Source organism: Leptidea sinapis, chromosome 14, assembly GCF_905404315.1.
Source record: "Leptidea sinapis chromosome 14, ilLepSina1.1, whole genome shotgun sequence".
NCBI classification, from domain to species: domain Eukaryota; kingdom Metazoa; phylum Arthropoda; class Insecta; order Lepidoptera; family Pieridae; genus Leptidea; species Leptidea sinapis.
Genome location: NC_066278.1, coordinates 6,737,316 through 6,749,672, shown reverse-complemented (window position 1 = coordinate 6,749,672; position 12,357 = coordinate 6,737,316). Strand labels below are relative to the sequence as shown.

The 12,357-nt window shown below is 33.8% G+C and overlaps 1 protein-coding gene across 1 annotated transcript in view; it reads right to left on the bottom strand.

Annotated features, from left to right (window-relative positions):
- LOC126967939 (structural maintenance of chromosomes protein 4) overlaps positions 1-12,357 on the bottom strand; it is a 36,087-nt gene that overhangs the window by 7,822 nt on the left and 15,908 nt on the right. The window contains exons 14-19 of the mRNA XM_050812645.1: positions 10,732-10,861; positions 8,201-8,342; positions 6,554-6,682; positions 4,531-4,688; positions 3,010-3,148; positions 2,341-2,520 (exon numbers count right to left, since the gene is read on the bottom strand). Of these exons, the coding sequence (XP_050668602.1) occupies positions 2,341-2,520; positions 3,010-3,148; positions 4,531-4,688; positions 6,554-6,682; positions 8,201-8,342; positions 10,732-10,861 (878 nt within the window). The remainder of the gene's footprint in view (positions 1-2,340; positions 2,521-3,009; positions 3,149-4,530; positions 4,689-6,553; positions 6,683-8,200; positions 8,343-10,731; positions 10,862-12,357) is intronic.

Here is a 12,357-nt window from a genome sequence, read left to right as displayed (position 1 = left end):
ATTATTATCGTTTTTTGATACTAAAATCAGTAGGTAAGTAATCTTTAAAAGAATCGATACCTGCTTGAAAAAATAATGAATTGTGAATCCTAAATTGCTGGCCAACCTTACACATACATATTATAATATTATAATTTAGCAGACCGTAATTAAGCACAGGCATAAGATACAAATAACTGATTGAACAATAGATATTGATTAATTATTTATTATATTATTGGTTATATTTTACTTTTACGTATATCTTTTTTCTCCCACTTTTTTAGACTTACGATTTACTTTTTTCTAAGTTTTGTAATAATTGTAGAATGTATCTACAATTATTAATAAGTGTACATGATGTACGTAACTTCTTTCAGTGGGTCCCAAAATACATTCATTTTCGCGCGCGTGAAACTTCTTTAGAATCGTTGTGATTTCAAACCGGATGCAACGGAAAAAACGACAAATGCCGCCAAGAATGAGACAGAAATATGCATACTATTGAAGTGAAAACTTTTTTATCGTCGTTGTGATTTGAAAGTCGATAAAACGAAAAAGCGACAGTAAAAAGAGCAGTCACATCAATTCATAATATTTAACATGGGAGATAATGAGATAGGAAGCATAATACAATGTTTTAATACCAGGCGATCATAGTTAAAGAAGAGATTGTCTTAAGTATACCTTAATATATTCTGACTCCAAGCGCATGACGTATTACTACATAGACACCAGGAGAACATATTATTATATAATATATTAGTGGTGGTAGGAATGTCTTTCATAGCGGTTGAAATCATGTGTCATCCTAGCAACACGTACCAGGAATTCATATGCAGTTTAGAGGTTCATGCACCATGCAGGTTTCACTTCTGACATGTGTACTTTGTAAGCACGCAATGTTTTTTTTTGGTCAGTATTCTCCAGACCACCGTGAACAGTGTGTGTATATATTATAGTGTATTATATAGAAAATACCATATGGTATCTTTTTTTATTCCTGCGTCATTGTAACTAGGTAAGTCGTCAACCGAGTCGGTTTCAAACGATCCCCAATACTTATAACTTCATCGCAAAAATCGTAGTGGAAGTATAGAAAAGACCGCTCTATACGACACTACTTTGCGACAGTACAGTGAAATGAACGAGAGAAATAAACTATGGGAACAAGTATATCTACACGTGGTAGATAAATATTTGATGATAATGTTATTTGCTTTGATGTATTATTTATTTTTATTCTATTTTTTATATTTTTTAGTATTAGAGCAACAATATATACTGCTCTCTTGAAATCCATATTCTAAGTGTGATCGCGGGCGGTTTCGCGTATTTTAATCGTAGAGTGCCTTTTGAGCGGTTTAGCAGCTCTCCTTATTGTTCTCTTTTTTCTTTTTAAATTTCACTAGGTCTGTTTTATTTATTCTTTGTTATAGTTTCATATTATTATGTTGAAGTTACTTATTATATTAAAGGTTAATTTCTTATATTATTAACTAGCTGACCCGGCAAACGTTGCTTTGCCATATAAATTATTTATACAGTTAAACCGTTTGTTGGACATTGCAACATTACTTTATTTTTCTAAAATAAAAGATTTTTTCTAAAATAAACGTAGCCTAAGTTACTCGTTATTACATCTGCTACCTGCTTATAAAAGTCCCTTCAAAATCGGTCCAGCCATTTCAGAGATTAGCCGAAACAAACAGACAGACAGACAAAAATTGTAAAACATGCTATTTAGGTGTATATAATATATTCATATACATGTAGAGAAAAACGGTTATTTCATTATTACAAACAGACACTACAATTTTATTTATATGTATAGATTATGACCTATGCTCAGTAGTTTATTTAGTTTTGTAGTTGCTCATAAAGTTTATTATTATTATTAGTCGGGTAATTATAACAACATACATACCAACATATCAAGCAATAGACGACCTGTATAGCCGAGTGGTTAGCGATCCTACCTACTAAGCTAGAGGTCCCGGGTTCGAATCCCGGTAGGTGCAATCATTTATATGATGAATATGGATGTTGTTTCCGAGTCATGGATGTTTAAATGTATTTTTGTATGTTTACATGAATTTATGTATGTTTAAGTAAGTATATTGTATTAAATATATCATTGTCTTGTAACCCATAACACAGGCTATATATGCTTAACTTGGGGCAAGATAATTTGTGTAAAAAGTGTGTCAATATTATTATTATTATTATTAAGCAATCGATAATGGCTACAGTGAATTTATGTGGATCTGTGTTCCTAATATTCGGTACACGTAACCATCACACGGCCGCAATTTATTTTATGTTCCAAAAACATGAAATAAGTTGAGACTTCTCTCTTACCTCTCTCTCCCACAGCGGAGTTTTGCTCGAACACTCCTTTATTGTTTTCTCCATTTTGACAACGGCATTGTTCGCCTCGAGTCTTTCACTCTTCAAATTCTTTTCATTTTCCTGCAATGCAGTTATCTCTTTGCGGAGACCCGCAAACTGGCCCGTTCCTTCATTTATTTGTTCATCAAGCTACAAAAAAGGTGTATGCTTAAGACCACACGACAGAAAAAAATACTAACGCGACGTTAATAGTACGAAAAACACGTTTTAAATTGTTCTATATTCATAAGAGAATATGTGTTAAGAAGCATCCCACACAAGTTTATAAAAGATCGCTAGAATGCTAATAAAAATCTATTCTGCGAGGCTCCTTTACACAGGATGCCGTCTAGATTATGGGTACCACAACGGCGCCTATTTCTGCAGTGAAGCAGTAATGTGTAAACATTACTGTGTTTCGGTCTCTAGGGCGCCGTAGCTAGTGAAATTACTGGGCAAATGCGACTTAACATCTTATGTCTCAAGGTGACGAGTGCAATTGTAGTGCCGCTTAGAATTTTTGGGTTTTTCAAGAATCCTGCGCGGCACTTGCATTGTAATGGGTAGGGCGTATCAATTTCCATCGGCTGAACGTCCTACTCGTCTAGTCCATTATTTTCATAAAATAAAGTACAATACCTCTCCAAAGTTCTTCTGCAGCTCACCAATATCAAGCGTTAGCTGTTTCTTTTGATTGCCGAGACTCTCCAGGTTCTTCAACGTGTCCGCGAGGTCGCTTTCCATCTGTGATATTTTGTCTTTGGACTTTTTCGCGTTTCTGAAAAATACAATTTACAGATCGGAAAAATCATCACTATGTCAATGGAATTACTTGAAACATTATGAGCGTATACCAATGACGTTATATACATATAGACAATGCAACTCATACTAAATCAAAAGTCAAAATATGGCACATGCCACAAATGACACCATAATAACCTTCGACTGCTATGTCTATACATTTCTGCGTGTACTCCAGTTTCTTCAAAATATTATTGGTCAAAAGGCAGCAATGCAAACACTATTTTAGTTTCAGCTGCGTATTTTGAATTTAGAACCCGGTTTGGACAGTGACATCAATGGAGTAGGAATTAGGTATTTTTTTAAACCCAGACGACAAAGAGGGTTGCTATAAGGTTTACGTTCGTCAGTCTGTCCCTATTTTCCGATCAAGATCTGTTCAGTAGTAGGTTTTTTAGGTTTTTAATCAAAATTCGCATTCATATTATAAAGGGGAAAGTTTGTATGCTTACTTATTGGCGTGTGTTTATATTTTTAACTTATTTACGTTCTAAAGGGATTTAGATTTAATAATTTAAGGTAACATTTAATGAGAGAAACTAAAACTTAAATATAATACTTTTATTTACATAAAATAATTAGTTAATCTGGTTACTTCTATGTTTAGTTCCTTGAATTAAATACAATTTGTTTTTTAGACTTCGATACCTTTTTATAGACAATATAGATGGTGGGAAACTATTTACAAAAAAAAATTGTGTACTTTATTACGTTGATTCTTGAAGTATAAATTACACGAAAAACGAACGAAATTAATTCAAAATGCAAAATGATTGATCACCATAATGAGAGAGTGTAGTGAAATGACGTCACAGCAGTCAGCGACCCCGCTCCGCAGCGTCTGGCTAACTAACGTAATATTTCGGATTTTTTATAATATCTTTAATAAGGAGTCTAATTGCGGAAACAGAAATCCCACTGACCTCTACTATATACCACTGGACTGGTGGCTGTCACAGTGCTTTTGTGCCTGTTTGAAATTCGCCATTTATGGCGCTGTTGGCCATGTAGCGAGAGGGCGGTACTAAAACTATACTAGTGATGACAACCTAATGGACAATATGTGTACTTTATTACGTTTATTGTTGAAATATAAATAACACCAAAACGAACGAAATTAATTCAAAATGCAAAAATACTTTTGTACGTTCCTTCGCAGCCATTTGTATTATACGTCAAATTAGTTCTCTGGACGCTCGCGAGTGGCGCTTCAAATAGGCACAAAAAATTAGCTGTCAAACATATGGAATAGCCTGTCCAGTTATATGTATACAGGTCAGTGAGAAATCTCAATACCATACAGACTCTGACATACGAATACACATACGACTAGTTCTACAACAAATGCTATCTCACCGTTTGCTAGTATTAATCGCGACTCGTAGTTTGGTGATCTCGCTGCTAAGTTTCTCAATCTTCTTCGTCAAATCTTCAACATTTTTCTGCATTTCTTTCACTTTGTTCCCGGCCACAGATGCTATTTGTGCGTCCACGCCGCTCACCTCTTTTTCAATCTAGAATACGTAATTGAATCAATAAAGCATTATTTGGTCTCACCGGATCCCGTCCTTCACAATTACGTTACTGTATGGGTAATTATTTTATTGTATTAATCAAAAAACTTCCTGTTTTTTTTGGGAATGTCTATAGCTATATTTAAAATATACACACTTAAGGTCGACGCATGTAGGTTTTCCGAGTTGGGCCGACGTAACTCGGGCTACCAGTGTTTTTTTTTTACACATTAGCCCCTTCAACTACGTATCTTACGAGGGACACACTGAAATGATCGGGAATAAGCAAAACCACATGCACGATATAGCTAAATTGTATTTTATTATTTTTCGAAGTATTCTCCGTTCAACTTGTACTTTTCCATTCGTGCAAATCAATCATTAAAACAGTAATTTCAGTCAGTTGATGTTGACAAAATGGCTGATTTGGTCGCTTCCATAGCTGCTTCTGGGTCTTCAAACCGTTGACCGCGTAATAAATCTTTCATTCTGGGGAATGTAAAGAAATCGTTTGGGTTCAGGTCAGGACTATACGGAGGATGGTCCATCAGCTCAACGTTTTCCTGCTTCAAAAAATCATTTGTCTTCCGAACCGTATGGGAGCTCGCATTATCGTGATTATGCGACATTTCAGGTTATTTTTTCGGAGTTCGGCTACTATTTCTGGCAAACAAACCGTGATATACCACTCAGCGGTAACTGCTCTACGTCCCTGTAAAGGAATATTAGCAACATGCCCCTTTTTCATGAGACCATTTTCTTTGACACTCTGCGGGAGCGAACCACTTTCGTTGGTTTGACCTCGTCTTCGCAGACCCAAACTGCTGACTGATGTTTCAGGTTCGTATGAAGAAATCCATGATTCGTCACTTGAGACTATATTATAAACGGCATTTGACTTCCCTCCGTTGAAGCGTTGCAGAGTATTCCGGCGCCAATCTACACGAACCGCCTTTTGCTCTTCGGACAAATTTTGGGGAACCCAGCGGGAAACTAGCTTTCTTGCACACAGCTCGTTATGTAATATCGACTGCATTGCACTCATTCCGATTCTGATAACAGCCTGAATCTGCTCGTATGTCACATGACGGTCATCTTATATATATATAATAGTTCGCACAGCTGCAATGTTTTCAGGCGTGACCGCTGTTCTTGGTCGACCTGCAGAAGAAACAGTGCTGAGCGACACACGACCGCGTCGGAACTCGGCATACCAGCGGTTTATTGTCGTTTGACTCGGTGCTTCAACATAATAAATCGAAACAAGTTCGTTGTTTACGCGTGAGATCCTTTTCTGTTAACGACGTGTGAACTTTCAACCAACATAATTTTTGTTTTTGAACTATTTTTTTAATGTATGAATGTCATTAAGATTCTAAGAGGCCAGTTTTCAAATTCTAAAAAAGGTTTTACTGTAACTCAATCCAAAATATTCTATTCCCGATCATTTCAGTGTGCCCCTCGTAATCAGCTTTAAAGTGTTTTGACGTTAGGTTACAATTATTTGTTTTCGTCAGAAAAGTGCGACGAATTATACAAACTGGACTATGAGATATTTAATACACATTTTTCGTAGTTTTGGGCACCAACAAGGAACTATCAGACAATTTCTGTATCTCAAACAATTTTTCAGTTCTAAACAGATTGAGATTCTAGAAAGTTTTGATTGGTTTAATACATTAGTACTATATTATTTGACAAACGAGCTTACGGGTCACCTGGTGTAAAGTGATCACCGCCGCCCACATTCTCAACACGCAACACCAAAGGAACCACACCTACCCATCGTATCACATCGTAGCTTTGTAGTTATATGGATTTCGGAGTTAAGATTGTCGGGTAATTAGACAAATTAATAGTGTTACCTCCCCGGCATTATATTGAGCCTGTTCCCGCGCCTCCTCAGCACTTTTCACTTTCTCCTCCAGTCTTTTCTTTTGGGCCTCATCCACTTTAAACGAGGACAATCTCTTCTCTTGTTCTTCTATTTGTTTCTACAAAATGACAGATGTGAAAAAACAGAGTAACTAATAAAAAAAAATGTATGAAAATAGTAGATATTTAAAGCTAATTTCTTTCAGTTTTAGGTAGTAACTAAATTTATTAATGAGAAATATTCAAATTCAAACATTTTTATTCAAAATAGTATTTAAAATCACTTTTTGAACATCAAAAACTACGACCCATTCAAAAATATATGCCAAAGACAGGGAAAGAAGAACGGGCGCAAGAAACTCAGAGGACTTCTTTTTTGAATAAAATTTCGTCACATTATAATATCGTACAATAAAATTTATCTCTTAAATAACCTAAGGGCGGTCGCTCCATTCCCAATGTGTGGAATTAAGAAAGTCATTTATGTTATAGTAACATTTATCACATAAACGTTTATAACAATTCTTTTGAATTATCTTACACAATATTTATTTTGTACATTTCCTTGCATCATTTTGTAAAAGTATATACATACATCTATCATCATTTCTACATCTCCCACAGTTTTGGGGAGTTCTAAAACGGTTAATACATCGGTGATTTAATTTATTTTTAACCAACTTCAAAAAGGAGGAGGTTATCAATTCGATCGGTATTTTTTTATGTATGTACCAATTACTCTGAGATTTACGATTTACGTAATTCTTCTTTTGTTCGATGCGAAACAAATGCCATTTGGTCCCATAAAAATTTTACATAGTTTGGCCCCGTAGTTTTCACTTTATGAAGATTTATATAAAAAAAATTGTCTACCTGGATGACATAATTGTTTTCTGTGTACGGCTTTTTTTGGAGTTTTCATTCAGGTTGATTATATATTATTATTAACTGACACTAAAACGTAAAAAATTAAATATAAACTACGTTTAAAAAACCTACTTCAAGAACTGAAAAGTATGAAATATCTAAAAATTTAATTTAATACACCTCTTATGCAAACCTTTACCTTTAATATTAATAAAATACTATTATTTGTATGTGCTACATATATATATCTATTCGTCTAGAACCAAGCGGACAGGCACGCGTGGCCAGACAACATAAATAATCACAGTAAGTAAGCTGTTTATAATATTAAGTTTTATTTTGTTTAGGGCTTGGCACTGACTTAAAACCTATCAATAGGTAGCACATATAAATAATAATAATATTTAATTAATATTAATGGTAAAGGTTTGCAGAAGAGGTGTATTAAATTAAATTTTTAGTTATTTGATGCTTTTCAGTTTTTGAAGTTGGTTTTTTTAATTGAAGTTTATTTTTATGTATCTCAGACAAAGAAGATAAACGAAATAAAAGATTATTATAAAAGACCATTTTGCTTCTTGTTTTTGTAAGATTTTAAAGGTAACTTAATTGAAACAGGCACATTCTCTATGGGAAAATTGTTCACTGTCAATTTTATGGACTGTACTAAGAACTCACAATTTTTGAATAAAATATACTGGTGGTGATTATTTTATTCTTGTTCCCAGACGGTTGACATACAAAAACATTGGACATTGGACAAACATTACCTTTAAGTTAGGTACTTGCTCCATCAAAGTGTTCAGATCAAAGTCCAACCTTGACATCGTTCGCTTCCCTTCCTGACATCTGTTCATTAAAGACGCTACGGTTTCTTCCAACGTTGTCTCTTCATTTCGTATCTCTGCCAGTCTGAAAAATCATTATAATTAAAAAAGAAAGCTTCGAAAGTTTCTGCTTAATGAAATTATAGTTCATAGGCAATGGCATTTCTAAGATGTCTAAGGGGCGAAACTTTACAACAGCCTCTCCAAAGACATTAAAGAAATTAAAGCTTAAATACTTTTAAAAAATATTAAAAGAACGTATTTAAAAATAGGTACTTATATTACGGTTTAAAATAAATTGACAAATAATTGTTGCTGCAGTGTAGTCACGGCTTTATAATAGTTACAAATTGCGAGTGACGGTCTGCGCATGCGCATTGCGCCGCTCGGTCGCGTAATTCCTAAAGTTTTTGTATTATTGTTGTCTTTAGTTGATGTTCTTTAGGTAACTTATTTATGAATATTCTTTAGATTATAATTTGTATAGTTATTACATTTTAAGGGTTTCATCTAGTGTTTATTTACTGGTCTCTTTCCACTTTACTTTGTTTATATTTATATAAATAATCGATATATATATACATAAATTTTTAATCAAAATCTGTTGGTTAATTAACTATTAAATATTTGAATTATTTTCATATTACGATTTAAAAACTTTATTTCTCAGAAGAATTTTACACTTAGAGACGAAATATATTCTTATTTATATATAATATTATGTGAGCTTTTAGAATATAACAATATATATATATTGTTATATTCTAGCAAGCTTTAAGAATAAATAAATAAGAATGCGAATAAATAAGAATATATTTCGTCTATAAGTGTAAAATTATTCTAACGAAATAAAGTTCTTAAATCGTAATATGAAAATAATTCAAATATTTAATAGTTAATTAACCAACAGATTTTGATTAAAAATTTATGTAGCTTGGCAATGGCGACATTGAACAAATACACAGGTAGATCTATATAACTGCAATCATCGAAAAAAAAATACATAATTCACCTAAATAAATTAATTATCTATAATATTATTTCGGAACAGCCTGTATGTAATCTATTAGCCGCACGTAAGCGATGGAACTGATACCTACTTGTCCCACGCGACGCCGTTGCCGTTCAGAACTCGTAGGTGAGTAGAAGCCCACGTAAGGATGACTAAAATATTGTTTATTATACAGCGTGGCACTAAATGGTGATGTTAATTAATTAGATACTTTTCAGTTTTTGAACAGAATAGAACTATAATAATAATACTTACAGCCTTTTTATTTATTTTCCATATGATTTTCTACATTTTAGTGTAAAGTGTCAGTTAGTCGAAAAACATGGTTATTTTATTTTATTTTAACTTTTATATTAGTTACAATGCATGTACTATGTCAATTAAGTTCATAATTTTCAAATAGATCCACGGTGGGTAAAGGCCTCCACCATTGCTTTCTAATTTTCCCTTTTTCGAACCAGTCAGACCGGGTACAACTACTTAACCGTAATAATAAAAAAAAATCATAAACAAAATACATAATTTACTTGATTACATAAATTTTCCATAATATCATTTCGGAACAACCTGCATGAAATCTAGTAGCCGCGCGCTATCGTGGACACTTACACCTACTTCGTGCCGTCTTATGCAACCACGTAAGGGTGATTAAAATTTTAATAATAGGGGTTAAAGTATGAAATTACCGGTTTATTGTAAAAGGTTTATTGACATAGAACCTTCAAGGCTTGAGATATTTGAGCGAAACTTTTTTCACATGGAACCTATGTAGTTCCGTTTTTAAAAAATTGTGCAACATTCGATAATTTCATATTTTAACTCCAAATATATAATTTGTTTGTTTAAAATTTTTAAAATTACAACTATTTAGGGCTCCTTCAGGGAGTGATAATAATAACTCCCTATGGTAATTGAAGATAATTCTATTATATTTTTTTTTTTTGAATTGAATTGAAACAAACATCAGGACATTGGATTTATATAATATATATTATTAAGATATTATATTATGAAAATAATATTTAATTCTTTTTCATTGAAAATATTCGTCTGATAAGCAGTTTTTAAAAAGGTATATTTTCAATTCTAAAAATATTTTAATTTCAAGCCAAAAGGTGAATTTTTGAACAACTACATTTCATTTACAAATTTCATGAGTGTCAATAAACTGTCATAATTTTCATACTTTAAATTAATCTTTGAACGACTTTCAACAACTAAGTATCACGATACAACCAGAGCAGCTGTCTTCTGCAGCGCAAACAAACCCTATATTAATATTAGCAGTATTTATTTATTTATATTTAATTAGGACTACCAAAAGTTGTTACATCAAAAAGCTAGGTCATACTGACCTAGTACTGGGAATAGAGTCCTAGGGAGTGCGGTATGGCTCAATTAAAGCAGACAACGCCGCGGGCAGGAGTGTTCGCTATCAATAACAGCTCTCTGACAAACGAACCTTTCTGTTAGTTCGTCTAGTTTCCGTTCGTTTTCCCGCAGGGCCGCCGGGTCAATCTCGCTCGTGTCCTGTTGTACGGAACTCGACATTCGTCCGCGCAGCACTGACCTGCCTCCGCCGGACATAGTTCCTGCGATACACAACCACAACAGAAATTAGATACCCACTCGCACGTTCACAATCTGAAACACTGTAGTGAGTTACTCCGCAATACTGTCAATTGCTTACTTCTTAGTAAGTTACATCACAAGTTAACTTCATAATTTTGGTAAAAGTATACTTCAAGGTATATGGAGTATACCCATTTTACCCACTTATGTACCCGACACTGTTCGTGTTGGGTATGGTAGGGTATAATAAGTTTAGCGTCCGTAGGGACTTTTTTCTAGCAGCATATGTGATGAAGTGGTTGCGCGGGAAGGAACACAACCCGGGAGTACTGTACTGCTTGAGTCTCTGAGTGCCTGTGGACGCCTCCATCCGCCACTACTATCCGTTCCCTTTGCGAGAACAAATGTGTCGGCAAGGTCGCTTTTAACTAAAGCCCTTCGCCATATAAATGAACTCCACAACAAAGTGGACATTTTTGGGTGTACGTGGAGTGAACTCGCAAGGGTATTGTTATATGTACTATGTTATGGTAAATAGTTGCTTGTTGTGTGATGATAATACATCACCTTCTAATGTAAAGTTTGGTTTATTATTTAATGCTATTATATGATTAGTTTAAGATTGATTTGCTTGTTGTTTGCATAATATATTATTTTTGTTTGTTTGTAACTGTCGCATGAGGTCTCCTGTAATGATTGTTGCTATGCGTGGTAAATAATAAAAAAAAAAAATTTTAATTATTTTATAAGCATGTTTTCATTCACCGTAAGCCAAGGCTAAAGGTATGCAAGGCCTAGTTTCCGCAACTCAAAGCTAATCTTCGCCTATTTTACGTAAAAAGCACCCTCTGTGTTATTAGTAATCGCAACTTAACGTTATTCCAACTTAATTAAAGTAATTTTGTCCTTATCTTACCTTTGTCAAGTACAGAATTATATGACAGGGAGAAGAAATTTTAAACTTGGAGTAACTTTACATTGCGGTTATTAAAAAGACAGTCTGGATTTGAGCGTTTGTAAGCTCAGGTTGAGTTTGGTCAAGTTTACACAAGTTATTTGAATATCTCTGCAGGTGTGTGTCGACTCGCAATGTTTTTTTTGTAAGAGTATCGAGTAAACGTACCTATATATGAACTCTGCTTATTGGCATGTGATGGTCGGAGATCTAACCGGCGGTACAAGTGGCAATGAGTTTCTTAAGAAGAAAATTTTTGTCTTTCCTTCTTTCTCTCCTCTCTTTGTTTAAAATTTCTAAGTTTAAGCGTTTTAGCTGTGTATAATTTTATTAGTTTTTATTTTTTATATTTTGTTTTCATTTCATTCCTAAATGCTAATTGTTTGTGTGATGTAAAATCGATCGAAATCAAGTTAGTAGGCCATCTGCATGTTCAGTCATACATTAAATTCAAAATCACTTTATTCATTAAGGTCACGGAAATGACACTTAAAAATATCAAAAAAAAAAATTTCTTATTGAATCTACCGCCACTTCGTAAAGGGTTGAGCCAATGAGAAG